This window comes from Python bivittatus, unplaced genomic scaffold (genome assembly GCF_059951505.1).
Source record: "Python bivittatus isolate LINGU-HERP-01145 unplaced genomic scaffold, Pbiv_v1 ctg000390_np1212, whole genome shotgun sequence".
Lineage (NCBI taxonomy): Eukaryota > Metazoa > Chordata > Lepidosauria > Squamata > Pythonidae > Python > Python bivittatus.
In genome coordinates this window covers 357,639-375,336 of record NW_028277070.1, presented here as the reverse complement: position 1 = coordinate 375,336, position 17,698 = coordinate 357,639, and the positions used below count along the sequence as shown (strand labels likewise).

At 46.7% G+C, this 17,698-nt stretch overlaps 1 protein-coding gene across 1 annotated transcript in view; it reads right to left on the bottom strand.

The window, feature by feature from the left end:
* Window positions 1–16,712, bottom strand: part of CABIN1 (calcineurin binding protein 1) — an 86,154-nt gene extending 69,442 nt beyond the window's left edge. The window contains exons 1-11 of the mRNA XM_088143715.1: window positions 16,383–16,712; window positions 16,102–16,194; window positions 11,945–12,058; window positions 10,451–10,585; window positions 9,625–9,805; window positions 5,724–5,853; window positions 4,393–4,542; window positions 2,953–3,230; window positions 1,145–1,313; window positions 794–930; window positions 410–627 (exon numbers count right to left, since the gene is read on the bottom strand). Coding sequence (XP_087999841.1) covers window positions 410–627; window positions 794–930; window positions 1,145–1,313; window positions 2,953–3,230; window positions 4,393–4,542; window positions 5,724–5,853; window positions 9,625–9,805; window positions 10,451–10,585; window positions 11,945–12,058; window positions 16,102–16,194; window positions 16,383–16,385 — 1,608 coding nt within the window. The 5' untranslated portion in view covers window positions 16,386–16,712. The remainder of the gene's footprint in view (window positions 1–409; window positions 628–793; window positions 931–1,144; window positions 1,314–2,952; window positions 3,231–4,392; window positions 4,543–5,723; window positions 5,854–9,624; window positions 9,806–10,450; window positions 10,586–11,944; window positions 12,059–16,101; window positions 16,195–16,382) is intronic.
* Between the last annotated feature and the right edge of the window lie 986 nt (window positions 16,713–17,698).

Below are 17,698 nucleotides of genomic sequence, written 5' to 3'. Positions count from 1 at the left end.
TGCCTGCAAATGAGGCCGACACAGGAGGGTTTACGGGTACATGGTGAGTTCTTAAACTCAGATCTGCATGATCACAGACAAACAAGTGGAGCCTGCTCCTGCCATGCTATTACCTTATAAAACCACATGACTTTTCTGATTGCTCCTACTTCTTCTGTACATATAACACCGTGTGGATTGGTTCTGTGCTCCGTTTTTAAAGAGAGCACATGCTGTGCTGCACTCATTGCACAGTGCCCACAGAGCACCAATTCCCTCTCCTTTGCTATGGTGGCTCTGACAGACAAAAAGGTAGCCCACTGCAGATCCTGCTAAATCCTTTGTTACCCTTGGCAGGCAGAGACTCTCTCACTTCACCTACAGTGCTCAAACGGCAGCAGAGAGGTGATCACTCAAACCTAATCCTTACCCTGATGTGTTGATTGCGACAGTCCCTTAATAGTGGGTTGGGTAGGCTACTGCTGTGCTTTCTCCAGTTGTTGTAAATATTCAGGACAACCTCAGGCAAGCCTGGTGGCCACTTGACCAGGAACTTCTGGCTGATCACTTTCAGGTATCTCATCATCAGTTCAAGGATGCCTCCATTGTTCAAATTAGCCAACAGGAATTTATGAACATCCTGCTTTTCTGGAAGAAAAATCACCATACTGTGGGTGTATGTCTGATTTTTATGGAATGAATGAATCAATTGATTAAGCCAATGTTTAAGAAAACCAAACTGTAACAAAACTGGAGTGCAGTTCTTTACAGGGATTCGATCTACAGAAAAAGACAAGCCAGAAAAAAATCCTACCAGATTCCATACAGACTGTCAGGTCAAGTGACATTCTGTGTGAGCCGACATGCTGGAAGTTCTCTTCTTTTGCTGTGGTTTGGATCTCGTAGTGGTTGAATGGACCCTCTCCTTCTTCTGGATCAAGCTTCCTTAGGCTAAAAGCAAATCAGAAAAGCATTAAAGAAAACAAGCCAATGAACCTGAATGCCAGGGTAATATTAGCCAGACAACCTGATCCACTACTGCGTGGTTACCTCCCTCCCTTCTAACACATTCTCAACATGAAACGCCCTTCCTCAGCCTCATAGCTTTAGAGCACCCCTGCTATTTTTCCAGAACCAGCACACACTTAGTAATGGGGATGCGCACCGTGAAGGAAGGAATTTTACTAGCAGCTCCTGGAAATCAACTTTTTCCTCTTTTTTGCACTTGGTATTCCTGACTCGAGCTGATCTCCTCTTTGCCGTCTCACCACTCTCTTCTGTGATTTTCTTCCGTTTCAATCCTTTCTTGGATTTGTCACCCACAGAAGCATCACCTGAGAAGAGCCAAAGACTTTTGGATTAACAAATGGCCTCTTTATCAAGACATTTCCTGACTTTTTTATTTACAGAATCACCTTTTCTGTGTCAAGTGTGCCTCTTGTTCCCAAACTCAAGGGTGACCAGAGGTAGTCCCCCTAAGGCCATGCTGCCTCATCTCTGCCCCACGCCCCTAATCTGGGCCCCCTTCTGAAAAACCTCATGCAGAGAAGGAGGCAGCATTTGGAACCGTAGAGTTCAACGGGACTGTTTAGGTCTTCAACCATCTGCTCAAGGCAGGAATCCTTGACAAATGGCTGTCTGGCCTCCACCTGAACAGTACCTATGAAGGGGAGCCCATCAGCCAAACCACTCTTATGATTACCTGACACCTACCTTCCTGTAACTGAAATTCCGTATCAATGTCCTGTACTCCTAAATGACAGAGAAGAGCTCTTGAACTTTTTCTATACAGCATCCGTTTGGGTACTTGGTTATCTTTTCTCAAAGTTAAATATATGCAGCAAGTTCAATCTCGCATCATAGAACTTGGTTTCTAGTACCCTGATCATCCTCACTGCTCTTCTCTGAAAGTGCTCCAGTGTTTCTGACTCTATCCTAAAATGTGGTGAGATGTAACCAAAGCAGACCATGGTGGAATTATTACTTCCAGTGATTTGGAGATCATATTTCTGTTGATGCAGCTCACGGTTGCATTGGCCTTTTCTGCAGCCACTTCACACTGCTGACTCACATCCAGCTTGCAATCAACTACTATTCCAAGATCTTCCTCACAAGTACTATTGGTATTCAACACATTACACGTGTGCATTTTTTGTTCCCTAAGTGAACATTTTGCATATATCTCTTTTACATTTCATTTCTTTCTTTCAGCCCACTTTCTCTAACTTAGGAAGATCACTTTGACTTCTGTCTTCTAGGGGAGTAACTATTCCACCCAATTTTGGGTCATGGCAAATTTGACAAACATTTCCTCTGCCTCTTCATCAAAGTAATTAAAATACTGAAGAGATCTGAACCTTGTGACACAGTTTGGCATTTCACTCCAGTTTGATAGAGATCAATGGATGTTTGAGTATAATTTTTTAGCCAGCTATGTATTTACTTAACTGTCATGCTACCCTACCCATATTTAACTAGACTGGATACTTCATCGAATGCATTAGGTAAGACATGTTGCAACTGCATGCAAAAATTTAGGTACTCCTGGCCAACTATAAGAAACAGGGGACCACCTAGTCAGCCGCTGCAAGAAGATCGCACAGACTGACTGCAGACAACGGCATGACAAAGTAGCAACAATGGTGCATTGGAATATCTCCAAGAAATACCGTCTGCCTGCAAGCAAGAACTGGGGGGATCACAAAACAAAGTAATAGAAAATGAAGGAGCTAAAGTGCTCTGGGACTTTAGAATTCAAACAGACAAGCACCTGCCACATAAAACCCCAGACTGGTTTACTTGCAAGCTCTTTCTGCTACTACAACTTACATAAACTTGTTATGAATATGCTCAGTGTTTCCAAGCAGCGGTCCAGACTTTTTTCTTCTACAGCTTATTCAATGAAGGACAGACTGTTCAGCAGGAGAAAGAACTTCCCATTCATGTGATACCTATTACAAACATCTTCCTCACCTGCAGGATTTACTGATTCCAACACAGTCATACTGGGGAAGCTGGGTGTCAGTGGTGTATATGTGAGCAGCGGTTCAGTCAAAGGCACCAGTGGGCTAGAGCTGACAGGACTGGGATGAAGAACACTGACGGGAGCTGAATTTGTATGGCTATCCAAGTGCTGGTCCAGATCTTGGTATTCCAAGAGATCAATTCTTTTGCCCAAGCTGGGATGAGGTGGCTCACAAGTTGTGAGATGCAGGTACGTGGCGATTAAACTTTCGCCCAAAGATTTCCACCTGCATGAAAAAACAGGGTCACAAAGACATTCTCACCTTTTATACCATGTATGATAAAGCACTGCTCACCTTAGAACTGCTATACGCAATAATAAAGTAAAAGCAGTTTTCTTTGTTAATCCAAAATTCTTGGCTTGACTAACAATAAATACTCCTTTATTAGTTAAGTACCCAGGAAGAACTTTTGCCTGATATTTTTTAATTTTTTTACTTGATAACTGCAACAACAGTGTGACAGACTCCATTAATAATCTTCTGGTAGCAGCTAAAATCCTGCAAAAGACAATTACAACTGGCTAAAAGGGAAAATTGTTTGGCTGTCCTATTTGGTAATCTTAGGGTATGCATGCACACATATTGATGTGCCTGAGTGCACATGCACATTCCTGTGTGTATAAGGCACATTTTTTTAATGTGGGTTCTGTTTGTACTTTCTGTTATTTTAACTCGTTCACTCTTTTCTTACACACACTTCCTAACCTTCCATTCAGGCATGGTTGTGCATGCTCTCTTGCCAAATTGCTTTGTTTCTGTTAACCTGAGTTTGTGACTGCAATAAAGCTACCGCATCCTCTCTCAGCTGGGCTGCCTGATGGTGCATCTGGCTAAGGGTGGAAACCCCTTAAGATGCAAGGCATCCAAGGAGGGATTGGCCAACCAAGTGGCCGAGCATTCTTTCTGGGCTTAACTGAGGCATCCATTGCCACTGCCATCTCTTCCGAAGAAACGTCGTGGAGAAAAGGAGGACTATCGGCTGAGTTGCTGAAGTTCAGCTGGGGCTTCAAAGCTTCTATGGAGGGTAGAGTCAGCTCCCTTATTACGCAGCTCCTCAGGAATGACCTCCCTCCCCTTTTGCTAGGATGACTGCCAAGGAAGGGACAGCAGACAGAAGAGGCACTCCAAAACTTTCCCATCCAGGTGGATAAGGCTTGGCTTTAACCCTCTTAGGTTCTCATCTTCTCTGAAAGAAGACTGGGAAGGACCCAGCAAAGAGGTCCCTGCCTGTGTGCTTTGGCAGGAGACATTATCTGCACAATACCTTTCAAAAGACTCCAGAGAAAAAGTGCACGGCTCACCCACAAAGCAATACTTTTGGGAAATGTAATTCAACCTGGCTTTTTATCAAAACCTTGTATTCAGCTGATACTGAGCTGAAACATACGTGAACAGAGAAATGGGCTGGGCAAGCTTGAGATCTGGCTCCGTCTTCCGTGCCATCAGAGCCTGCCTCTTCCTGCGCAGCTCCAGGGCTTCTTCAAGGATTGCTTGTGTTTCGGATGCGCTCACAGGGACATCACACACTGACAGGTCACTGAAAAGGAATCAGAGTTATTTCAAACAGCAAGCTTGTAAATAACTTAATTTCGCTGTTATTCAAGCATCAACAAATCCTAATGGTATTAGATTAGGGGCCTGTACAGACGGAGCCACTTTAGGTGACAAACAGTTTACGGACGCAGATGCAGCAACTGCATCACAATCTCCATCTGGAGACTGGTACTGAGCAGCGGCCAACGCACCGGTGACTTCTGTCACTGCCTGCTGCCCTCGTACCAGGGTGAGCAACCCCTCGCTGCTGTTATACTTAACAAAAGCTGAACTGCTTGAGACAAACATTTATCCGGATGCTCTGCACTGCTTCCAAGGTCCAGGGAAAGGAAGCCCACGAGAAGAGTTCTCGAGCATACTCTGTTCACATGCATAACCTCGTGCTGTTGGCATAAGGAAGCATCACAGGCCCTAAAAGGAGGCCACAGCACAAGTTGCGGATGGGGCTTGCATTGGGTTTGCTGTCTACTTAGGGCATGCAGGGAGAGCATACGAATTCAGGGATGTCATTCTTCCATGAAGTGGCTTGTGCAAAAAACTCTTAACAGCCCCTCTCTGCTGCTCTGGCCAATAGAAAGAAAGACAGAAGTCAATCCTTCCACGTCGCAAGTTCTCCAGAGAGAAGAGGATTTATTCCTTTCTGGCTGGAATTTGTAGAAGACAAGAGCAAAACACCGCAGAAGCCCAACTTACTGGATCATGGAAGATGCCTGAATGATTTTAATTTTATTATTAATTGGATTATCTTGAAATAAAATACAGCAAAAATGGATTGGATGGGACACATATAAATGGATTAGAGATACATAATTAAACATAAATCAACTCTATTGGCTTCTAAAGTCGATGTAAGTTGATTTATTTACTTACCAAATATTTTCTCTAATATCAAATTTCTGAAGCAACCACTAGCCTTTTTTACCTGGTACATGATTTATTTGCAAATTTGGACCTAATCTATTACTGAATTCAGGCAGGATAAAAATGGCAACAAATTTAAACTTCTGCAGAATAGAAACCACCAGACACCTACCTGCAAGGTTATAGAAAGCTTTTACAAACAACACCCCACCCCCAATCAAGCTATTTGCCAATTCCAGTATGGTAAGTTGTGAGGAGCTTCAGGATCAAAGACCAAATGTGACAAATAAGAAAGTAATTTACCCTTTAAGGAACATCCTTAAGGAGTCCTTTCTGAGGCATGGCTGCTCCTCAAAGATCTTCTCCTTAATAACAAGTCCTTTGCTGTAACAGTTATCTCTCTCCAGCGCTTTGCAAATAAAATATAAGCACGCTAAGGGCATCAACAAAGAAGGAAGACATCTGTTAATGCATTCCAGACTCCTTTGGACTAGCTCTTCACAGAACCTACAAAATAAACTTACCCATATCGTTGAGACCCATGCATAGTAACCATTCTCACAGATATTTTTTCATTGCCATAGATCAAACAAGGTATGTATGATTTATATTAAACATGTTAGGCAAAACGTTAAAAATTGATTGTTTTTAATGTTATCTGCTTTATAAATATTGCAAAGGGCTTCAATATTCAAATAAGAACTGATTAATCTGCATGAGGCTGAGAATAGGCTGTTGCCAGAGGAAGCAGCATTTAATATGGCAAAGAACATTAGTCAGCCAAAATTATATTGCCTCCAAGAAACTATCACCACAAATGTGTTCTACAAATGGGAAGAAGGAAGGATTTGCTCTCTTAAACCTTGGCCTTCAAGTGGGCACTGAAAATGTCTTTTGGGTAACTCTAGAGCTCCAGAGAAGTCTGGTGAGAGCCTTGTCCATGCAAAATAGATTTTGCTGAGGCATCGCTATTTCAGAAGTGAGAAACAACCACCACCCATAAAACCAAGGACAAAACCCCCCGAACATTATCTGTCTCTATATAAATATATCTATAGATATATAAGAGCCACCTAAATGGAAAATGGATATAGATCACTTGACGGAGCAAGAGTTCCAGGAGGTAACCATCCCTGTGAATTAGAAATGTGGGTGAATACTTTTTTCACTTTGGGGTGAATTTAGGCATTTAGGAAGCCTTGGTAGTGAGGATGCACTACTGAATGCTACATCGGATTAATAAGTGATGTTTGAGAAGTGTAAACGGCTGGGCCTGAGTCACTGCTTGGCAGAGTCCCCACTGAAGAACAGACCCAAAGGCTACTACAGAAGTTGGTTCAACTCTGCAAAGCGATCTATAGCTGACATGGAACAGTAGCTTAAATTACAGTTAAGGAGTTGATGCACTGAAGGGGGGGGCTTATGGAGTCAGTCATAGGAAATAAATAAGTTATTGTTCTTGCAGGAAACTGGAATTTGGCAATGAAGCTGGAAAAGACAGCAGAGCTACACAAAGAGGAAGAGCAAGGAGCCCAAGAGACCACTGGCTTATTTGCTGCTGCAGCTACTTTTCTGAATGACTTCCCACCATGTCTGGTTGAAGCATTAGTCTTGTAGACCTAGTTGAGATCACTCAAGGCAGTCTATTTAGAGAGCAAACAAGCCTTTGGCAGCAGAGGTCAAGGGGGAAGCGCCTTCTTACTTTCTCCTCCTCTTCCTTCTCTCTCTCTCTTTTTATTTTCTTCTTTTGGTCCAGGTTGGCTCTCGCACAGACAAGCGACTAGAGATAGCAAAAGGGAGGATCTGCATGGAAGTCTGACCAGGGGAGACTCCAAGGAACATGGCTAGTGAGGAAAGCCATCATTGTGACCTACAAAATATGCACAATGTTTGTCTTCTTGCCTGAAGAGGACCCAAGCTATAACCGCTGCAACTGCAAACTTGTCTCCTTCTTGGAAGAAAGTGAAGGGACTTGAGGAGAGAGCTCCTATTCTGAAACGCACCAGGGAAGATGAGCGGCTCCTGGATCACAGTAAAGAGTGAAGGGAAGGGAATCCCAAGGAACAGGAGAAAAATATTTGGCAGAGGCAAACATGTGGAAGAATATAAGCCAAAGAAGCAAGAAGATCCAGAAATGGCCTCATGCTCTCTCTCTAGTGGATGATACATAGCTATATAAGTAATTCATGCCATAGTATGCTGCAGGAGACACTTGGGCCCCATGGATCGAAGAAACCCAAGAGATACCCAGAGGCATGGCTTGGTGGAGAGTGATTCCCTGCTAAGTGGAAATGAGGCGGCTGTAATCAAACCCCATATGATGTCACAGGAGGCGTGTTGTCTTCCAGGTGCCCATAAACAGGACAGGATACAGAGATTGCTAAGATGATTGAAACTCATTAACAACTATTCTTCCTCTTGGGCCATGTGAGGACAAATGGCAGCTGAAGAGACTTTGAAAGAATTTGTGGAGACTACGAGGGCTTGGGCATGGAGGTGAAGAAACTGAGAGCATGGGTGTACTTTTCTCAATTGGGTCATGACAAAAAAAGAGAAAATAGGATTTTGGAGGTCAAGAAGTGGCTATGCCAATGGAGTCACCAAGACAGGTTTGGATTCTGCAACAGTATCTTATGCTATCTTCATGAAGGACTCCTGGGAAGAAATGGGATACTTCTTCAAAATCTGTCAAGGAAGTGTTTGGCAGGCACTTACCAATCTCATCAGAAGGGTGTTAAATTAGAACAAACGGGAGAGGGGACAAAGTCTAGCACTGAATGTGAAGCCAAGAACTGCAGCCATGAAAGCAAAATCCAAAGGGAAATGCAAGAAGCCACAATGGGGACTCAGAATTTCATAGAATATTGTAATAGAGATGCCAATAGGCATATTGAAAACCTAAAGAAAATATGTATTTGCACAAAAATTCAGGAATCAGAGCATGGAAGTACTGTTGAAAGAATTTTGTGAAGAGCAGAAGGAGAAAACAGAAGTGGTCCCAAATGTATTACAGACCACGTGGGCAGGTAGAAGATACAGATAAGGTCTTTCTGCATCAGGTGACCAGTCTTGGATTTCAGATACACTGACATCTGCCGGGAATCTAACTGCCAACAGAGACCTAACAAATTCTGGTTTTCTCTTGCTAACGACATCATTTATCAGAAGATGAAAGACAGAACAAAGGGGTCTGCTACCCTGGACCTAGCCCCAGCACACCTTGTCAGCCCTCCTGCGGCAGCTCATCTCTTCTCCAGCCATGACTTACAGCCTTCTGAGCCACATTCTGCACTCCAAAGCCCTCTGACTTTGAACCTGAGATGATGTCTTATCTAAGGATTAGGTGATCTAATTCCCTATCTTCCCCTTTCTTACTTATTATTAGTGCCTCGTAAAAATGTCACTACTGGATTGTGGAAATATTTGCTGTCATGTGCTGTGCCTATTCCCTTTGTTAACCCCTTGGAAAGATTTCCTTTAAAGTAATGACACTGCTAAATAGTTTATGAAATTGGAATTGGGGCCATTGTTTGTCCGAAAATTCCAAAACATGAAACACTTAAATGAAAACAAAGAAAAACAGTTCAGGTGGGAGCCTTACAAGCACATGCAAACAAGAGTGTAGACAGGGCCAGGGCCAGGGCCAGGGCCAGGGCCAGGGCCAGGGCCAGGGCCAGGGCAGGCCCTTCCTCCCATTGGAACAAGTAGGAGGAGGGTTTCTTCTCCTGCAGGAAAACCCTGGCTTTCCTCTCTAGATTCATCAGTCCCCCCAGGGCCAGGTTCTCTAGGAATGCCTATGCAGGCTGGCAATGCATGCGAGAAGATTCATTATTGTTTATTAGGTTTGATTTTGTACACAGCCTAGATTCCCTTGAGATTAAGGGGGCAATAAATGGCAAAATAAATAAATAAATAAATAAATAAATAAATAAATAAATAAATAACTAACTAACTAACTAACAATCCACTTCTGCATGATCATCATCACCAGAGAGAAACTTTGCCGTTAATCCCTCTAGGTCCTTTTCTAACTGTGAAATTAGGATATAAATAAGAATAAAAATAGAACACAGTACACGTATATTAAGCTTGTATCATAACTTGGACACATATATAGCTGCAATATGCTAACCCTAACAACCCTAACACAACAGGAAATTCTAAATTAAATTAGGAAAACTCAAGCAAAAAGAAGAGAACCTACTTGTGTAGTCACTGAGAGTGTAGAGGACCGTGATAAGATTATCCAAACAAGGCCAATGATCTGGATTACAGGCAAGCCCCTCCTCAAAAGCGTGCCGCGCCAGGGGCAGGCGAGTAAGCCGCAGTGCCACGTGACCAATTTTATACCACAGGTTGACATCAGTGGAGTCGAGCAGCACAGCCTGGGAAACGCAACAGACGATGCTCTTCATGTAAATTGTGCCAACAGAACCCAGAGGTTGCACCACTTCTTGGGTCCCCAAGGCTATAGTAAACAGATGCCAAAGGCCCCAGAGCAACCCAGGGCTGCTTGCAGACAACATGTCATGGCAAAGGGTTCATTTTTGGTTTTGCACTGACCCCCTCTAACCTTTCCAGAAAGAAACTGAAAATTGTCACCCTACCCACCCCAGGGGCATCACACGTCTTCTGCAGCCCTTGGAGCCCACCACCAAGAAGGAATATTTCAAAGTGCAGCACCAGAGAAAACTCTCAGAAGATGTCAGTGTTTGCTAAATGCTAACATTGAGAATGTAATTTGCTGAGATATTTACTCAACAATAATAAACATATGGAACAAAAATTACTTTGATATAAAAACCTCACACAAATAGAAAAGATTTCTGTATTTAAAAGCAACATTAGCATAACGTCTACACCTGAGGGAAACATAGTAGGCAATAAAAGGGGCAGCCACAGCAGGTCTTGCGACGTGGGGCAATGGGTCCTGTAAGGCTAAAGATCACCCCAAGACTTCTGCTCGAGCATCAGCCTGTGTGAAATGGAAACGTCTGCCGGGGGAGCGGGGGAAGGGAGGAAGACCCTACCTCCAGATAGAACTCCATAGCTGTCTCAATGTCATCTCGCTGTGCAGCCAGCTGGGCCAAGTTTTTGTAAGTTGAATATTTCAGCATCAAACCAGGATGCTTTAATCCCTCCCTCTCATCCCCAGATGGAACTGCCTGAAAATCAGAAGGAAGTGGAGGTAAATGGCTTGTCTGTAATCAATGATCACCAGATGATAATGCCTCATTTGTGGCTGCCTGAACCTGAAAGATAAAGCAAGCACTGCTGTCAACTGTGGCCATTACTAAGGTAGTGAGGACTCCCCTTTAAAAGCCCCCAAAGGTTCTAAGTTCTGCAAGGAACTTGCAATAGAAACACCTCATCCAACCACCTGCAGCCCTTGAAAGGTAAGAACCCCCTTCCTTGTTCAGATGTTGGGGCAAAGATTAGGAGGAGGACATATTGCAGTCCAACCCCACTGAATGTTGGAAAGAAATTACACCATGGGGCTTGAGATAGTTGGACTACTCACCGGTCCTGCTATCCTGTGGATGGGCCAGTTCTTGCTGGGGGCTGCAGAGAAAAACAACTCCAAATTCCCCCAGCGCACCCCTCTGGAACAAGCAGCTGATTGCACCACTCTGAGCCCCCCTCCTGCTCACGTAACCCAGCAGAGACTGTAAGCAACTTTGCCACCCCCCTGGCACTTCCCAGTGAGAGCACCACACATAAACATACAGCCCCTTTGGGTAAGAAGGTCAGAAAGACTTCCCGAAGCCATGCAGAGCTTGTGTTAAAAAATCGACAGCAGGTTCAAGATTGGCCTACACGGAAAAATAATCTGAAAGGCAACTTTCTTTGGTCTTCCTATGGGATCAATCCCTGAAGTGGTTTTAGCATGAAGATTCGTTCAGAACCAAATCCCCTTCTCCCTCCAAACAAAAGTTTATAGGAGTAAAGCATCACAAGTGTCATATGATAAGCCTTCAAAATCAGGGCTGAAGGCCCTCTGCGGGTAAAAAGCTGCACTCGCCATTGAGGAACTCTGCAGAGGCCCTACCACTGTAGAACCATTCTGGTGGATGGAGGAACTTTGGTCATCCATTCAGGTGCCCTTGCATGAATGGACTGTGCTAGGGGAGGACATCCCCAGGCTATTTAATCTCATCCTCCACCTTCTTTCTGGCTGGGACTACAAAGGGCCTCACAGTCACTTGGAAAGCCAATGAGTTTAACGGCAGTACTGATGTACAGATTAGTTCCTATCTATCCCTTTTATGAATGTCATAGCTAAGTAGCCTCTGAAAGGTGTCCCTTATGTGGGTCATTAGCTTCCTCTTTTCACAGATCATCAATGGTCATAAAGAGATTCTGATCCACCTGAGATTCCAACCCACTAAGATTCTCTATGACATCAGAGCCAAAGACTCCTGCAGCTTCCACCAATCAAGGGCCCCCGTGCAGCATACAAGGGAAAATAGACCCAGAAGCCACCCCGCATCAAGCAGAAGCAAGAAGGACTTCCATTCACTGACTTCTCGCAAGAGACGAGTCTCAAGCAGTTCATGGTAAGCCTTGGCAGAGTCTTCAAAGAGGTCATGCTTCTGAAGGTCCAGCGCTCTGTGGTACAAGGCAAAGGCTTCTGCTTCCTAGAAAGAGAGAGAGAGACACTGCATTTGATTAAACAACCCACTTCTGAAAAAGAGCAAGGCCACCTCAACTCCTAAAAGAAATCTTACGGAGATAATAATTTAAGTAGCTTTGCAAGGCACGCACACGCTCAGAACAACTGCTTCAAATGGTTTATACTCAGAATACACACACGCTTTTGCAAGTCTTGTTTGACCATGAAAAAAAATATGGCTGTTTTGAGTGGAATTGTTTCAGGGTTCCATGCTGCTTCAGATAATGTGACTGGGAATCTGGGTTGGGAACTGGGAACTGCTGTGTACCTTTTGACTTTTCTTCCGCAGACCTCCCCCCATGTTTAGCAAGATAGCAACAGTGCTTCCCCCCCCCCCCCAAAATCACTCTATACAGATAACTTACTTTCTGTGTACGCTGGCTTTTTTTAGTTTTTTTTTACTTTGAGTACAGCTGATAAAGCAAAAAGGTATTTCCTACTGGTTGGCTTGCTAAGTTTCCAGTGTTTATCAGAGTACAATACTTCACTTCTGCCTTTTTCTTTATGGAATTTCAGAGCGTATTTAAAAATGCAATGCAAATTCTTTGTTGTCTGGCTTGCTAAGGAGGGTGGGTGCACATTATTCACGCTCTTTTGCACTACTGATTCAGTCCATTGTGCATGATACAGCAATGCATGTTTGAATTTGTCAGTTTGAGTTGTCTGCTGCAGTTCTGTCCTCTTAGTACTTTAGGTAAAAAGATTAGCTGCTTTGCTGAGCCAGAGGGTGTGCGTAATTTATGATTACTATTTTTTTCTGTGTGCTACTGAGGATGTATATGCTGCCAGCCAGGGAAAAAGGTTTTGTATTTAAATACTAGAGAGGAAGGAAGGAGACAGCTCATCTTCCCCGCTGCCTTCAATGTTAGGTTTAGAGGACCTACACAACTTTCTGTAAAGCATTTTTAAAGAAACCACATTTGTGTTTTTGGAGGGACTGAAATGTATTGTCTGCTATGCTGGCCTTCCTAGAGGAGGTAATTAATTTAAAAGGAGCGTTTGCAAGACTTAGGTTTCTGTGTTCCTTCTGAAAGAAAAAAAGATTCAGTCAGCTCACATCTTTAGCATATCCATAGGGCAAAGGAAGAAGGATATATCTGCATTCAAAGATTTTTCTACATCTGGACTTGCTAAGTGGGATGAACTGCTACCCTATCTATCATTGGGATCCTGGGGTGAACAGGGGAGAACAAGAGGCTTTTCCCACATACCACTGTTTCCTTATGGCTGCCACATTAAAATGTGCAATATTTAAAATATGCAGCTCTGTTTTTGGCAGAACACGGAATCCTTGAAGTGCTTTGGATGTTGTTCTACTGCATACAACCAACAGATTGTAATAGAATATTCCAGGTAGGACATTTTGTTTTGAGGCTGAAACATAACCCATTTTCTGTTTTGTGCATAACTCTTATTTTCACTATTAACCACCAATCTGTTGTACTAACTGTTAATTTGGCCAAAAACCCCAGCTTCAGGATATTGGTGTGAAAGATACATTTGTTGGCTATCAATATACTCAGGAAGGCAACAGACGTAGAGTGACCATCCTTTTTAATAAAGCAATACTGATTAATAATATGCAAACCTATTGTGCTTTATGCAGGATAAATTTTAAATTCTCCAGCTCCAGATAGTAAAAGATAGAAGATGTACAGACAAGATACACTGAGGAGACTCTTCTGGTCAGGGTCCTCAGCTCAAAGGCAACAAACCAGATCCAAGATTTGAACCTGAGTTATATACTTTCTTCAGTATCAGGATCTCAGCTTAGAACTTGAAAAACCTAAATATGTTTTTTCAGGCATAGCAAAAAAATGGCACAATAGCAACTCACAAACCATTCAGAGAGAGGACACCATAAAACTGTGGAAGTTAGATGGGATGATTTACCAGTTAAGTGCCACAAAGGAGAAGTAAAAGCATGCAGCTAGAATCTGGGACAAAAATATACACGTATGAAAAACGACAGGAAAAAAACTAAAATGAGATGAAGGAGAGAGAAGTGAAAGTACACGTCTGCACCCAGGATGCTTAGTGTCAGTAACAATCTGTGAATGAAAGGCAGAAGGTCGAAGAATGGACCAGCAAGAATCCAAATTAAAGCATGGCGGAGAGAGAGAGCTCCCGCATGAACTCATGCAATGAACCGGAGCCCAGCAGCAATCTGGCTAATCGATTCCACCATCAATCTGTTCTTGCCATCAAGAAGTGCTTTTTAGCATTCAGTAAAAATCTAATTTCAACGCTACCCCTTTGATTTGTTTTTTACAGTTGCCTGATGGAACACAATTTTTGTGTGTGGAGAAGAGTAAATCAAAATGGGAGTTGAACACCTGTCTCCTTTGTTACTTACCTTTTTACCATCTCTGCTGTGCAGCTGCTAGACTGACTGCTTCCCTTTTTCTTTTGAAGTTCTTATCATGCCTTGGCAATCTCATCTTAAGGTTCTTCACCTACTTCCTCAACTTTAATAAGCATATTCATTAACTCATTCTAGTTTTTCACTATTTACGTTTCCCTTGCAATTGTTTACTCCATGTTTTTCTTCAAACATTAATATCCAAATCCATACGGCTTGTTGCATCGTACAATCAAGACCACACAGCATGCATTGAAATCACCAACCAACACTCCCCTAGGGTCACCACAAACATTCCTTTTATGAATGGGTACTTTTAACAAACAGCATAACTCCTCCCTTTTTATTATTTATTATTTGTCTGTTTGTCAAATTTGTCACAAATTTCAAGCACCGCTGTAGGTCATTAATAAAACAAACCCATATCATATGAATACGTCACCTCTCATTCATTTTACGCTTCCAACATAATGAAATTAATAACAGGCACCTTTAAAACCATCTCTAGGGAGTCCAATGAACACGCTCAGAGAGTTCTCTTAGCCAAGGGGGAAGAGCAGATGACTGTCTCATCCTATCATGTCTGTCACCAGGCCAAAGCTGTCTGGGTTAAACGAGCCAGTTTATTTTGGCTGTTACCCTCCCCTCTCGAACCCTGGGACATGTTCTCTTTGGATCTTTTTATTGATCTTCCACCATGATCATTTTCACAATAGTGCATTTGTTTACCAATATTTTTCCTTGCAAGGGCCTCCCATTGACTTAGGAGACCACACAACTTTCTGGACCATGTTTTTAGGTACAGGGACTTTGTAAAACATGTGGTCTTGGAAGTAAATGGAGAACCATGTTTTGGAAGACACTCTTCCAGTTACCCCCACCTAGCCTCTAACAGGTAATCAGAGAAGGTGAATCAATTACCAGAGCAATACTTGAGGTCCATAAAAGCAGCTCCTGGCTGACCTCACTTGGAAGCACGGGGAAAATATATCTATTTTATAGGCAGCAATCACTCAAACATTACTGCAACATCGCTGCCGTTTGTCAGGCTCACAGGCAAGAGCTCAGCAGAAATTCCCAGGCGTTCAGCTAGCATGACTCGCTTGGGCTCTCAGACGCACCACACAGCAAGGCTAGGGAAGGGTCTCTGCCGCGCATTAAAGGCGTCCACGAAAACCAGGCGGTTCGCGACCCAGGCAGAGGCGCGCAGCACTTCCACCTGACGTCCACCGCGTTTAGTTCCGCTGTTCTTTCTCCGGGGTCGCCGCCTTTCGGCCCTGCGCTTACCAGCCTAGAAACTGGGGGGCTGGTGGCTACCGGCCCAGCTGGCGCCTCTGCTCTCAACCTGATGCCCGCGAAGGGACGAGCAACGCCGAGCCCGTCCTACGTGGTCCGGCGGCCGCTGACCCCAGGCGCCTCCGGGGAGGCTGCACCCGAGGAAAGGAAGCGGCAAGAGCCGCCCCCCGCCCCCCACAACCGCCAGCAGGCCCCCGCCCAACCCGGGCCGGGGAGCGCGGCGGGTCTGCGAGGCGCCCGGGCCGGGGCGGGCGATGCGGCTACGGGGGCGGAGGAGGGCCCCTCCCGGGCGCCGCAGGAACCGGGCCGGCCGGGGCTGCGGCCGCAGCGGCGACGCCCCGCGGGGTTACCTGCGCCTCCTTGGTCTGCGACTTGTGGCTCTTGAGCGTCCCTTCGGGATCGTCCTCGACGGCCGAGCTGGCGTTGAGCGCGGCGATCCTGATCTGCGGAGAGAGGCAGCGCTCAGCCGTGGCCCGGGCTGGCCCCGAGGACAGCCTGCGCGGAGGCCCCGCCGGGCGTCCGTTCGCACGCCGGCGCGCAGCGGGCCGCCCCCAGCGAGGCTCCGGCGACCCCGGGCGCCGGGCGTGGCCGCGATGTCGGAGGGGCCCCCCGCCACCCGCGGGACACGCACCATGCTGGCCTGGCGAGCCACCGGCGCCGCGCCGCGCCGCGCCCCGGCGGAACGAGCTCGCGGGCAGCAAGGCGGCCGCCTATTGGGCGCCGACTGCCCAATCGGGCTGCGGGGGGCGCGGCCCGGCGACGGAGGCCCGCCCCTTCCGCCTCGGCCGCTCTCGCCGCGCGTCTCGGCTGCCCCGTTCGGCTCTTCGGGCGCGGTCGGGAGGCTCCGGAAACGCGGCTGCGGCGCTCGGATACGCGGGGCGAGAGGCCGGCCGCCCCCCCCGCCCCTGGGCGAGGCGTCCGCGCGTCTCCGTCCTGGGCGCGGCGAGTGACGCGGCCGCCCTTCGCGGTTCCCGGAGGCTCCGGGGCCTGGCTGGGGCGCGGCAGATGCGGCCGAGCCCCGGGGCCCCCCGCCCTAGGAGCCGCCGCCGGTTCTGGGCGGGGCGGCGCCGCCCCGGACGGGCCCGCGCGCGGCTCCTGCTGGAGGGGCAGGCAGCGGTCGCGCCCGGGACGGCCCTTGCCCACCGCGTGCGGTGCGCCAGTCGCGCCCCCTCCCGGACCAGGAGGCTCTCCGGTCGGTCGGTCGGTCGCACCCCGGTCGCCTCCCGGTTGGGCCACCGCGATGCGCTCTGCGCGCCGAGGACGGCGCAGGCAGCACCTCTGCCGCGGGAGCTGCGTTGGGTCCCCGTCTGCTCCGGGACCAGTTCGAGGGGTTGAGCCCTGCGCGGCCTGGGTCGGGCTACCCGAGGGGCCGTCTCGCCCCGTTTCGCCGGCCTGTCCCATCCGGTTAGGCGGGGAGGGCTGTCGCAGACCGTCCCGCGGAGGAGAGCCGCCTGCGCCGCCGCCCCCGCCCGTGGAACGCTCTTCCCCCGAGGCGGCGCGGCGCGGCCCCCGCGCGCCGGCCTCCCGGGAGGGTGAGGCCCGGCTCTGCGGCTTGCGCGGGGAGTCGAGGGGCGAGGAGGGCTGCAGCCGCAGCGGGGGTGGCCCGCCGGTCGGCCGGCCTCGACGACGCTCCCTGAGTCTAATAGCCCCTAGTTAGCATCAGCTTCTTGGGAGGTATTTATTATTCATGTAAGAAAATTTTGTAGTGTATCTTGAATCAATATTTATTCTACTTTAACTAATATTTATTCTTTTTTACTGTAAGCCGCCCGGGGCCGCTCTGCAGTGAGTTGGGTGGTGACAAATTTGAGATACAAGTAAACATAAATAAATTAGATCTCGAGCGAGCCGGCCTCGCGCGCGCGCGATCCTGAGCCTGTGCGCAGCCGCACTGGGCCGCAGCGAAAATTGCCCTCCCCGCCCTCGGTTAGAGCGGATGCCTCCGGG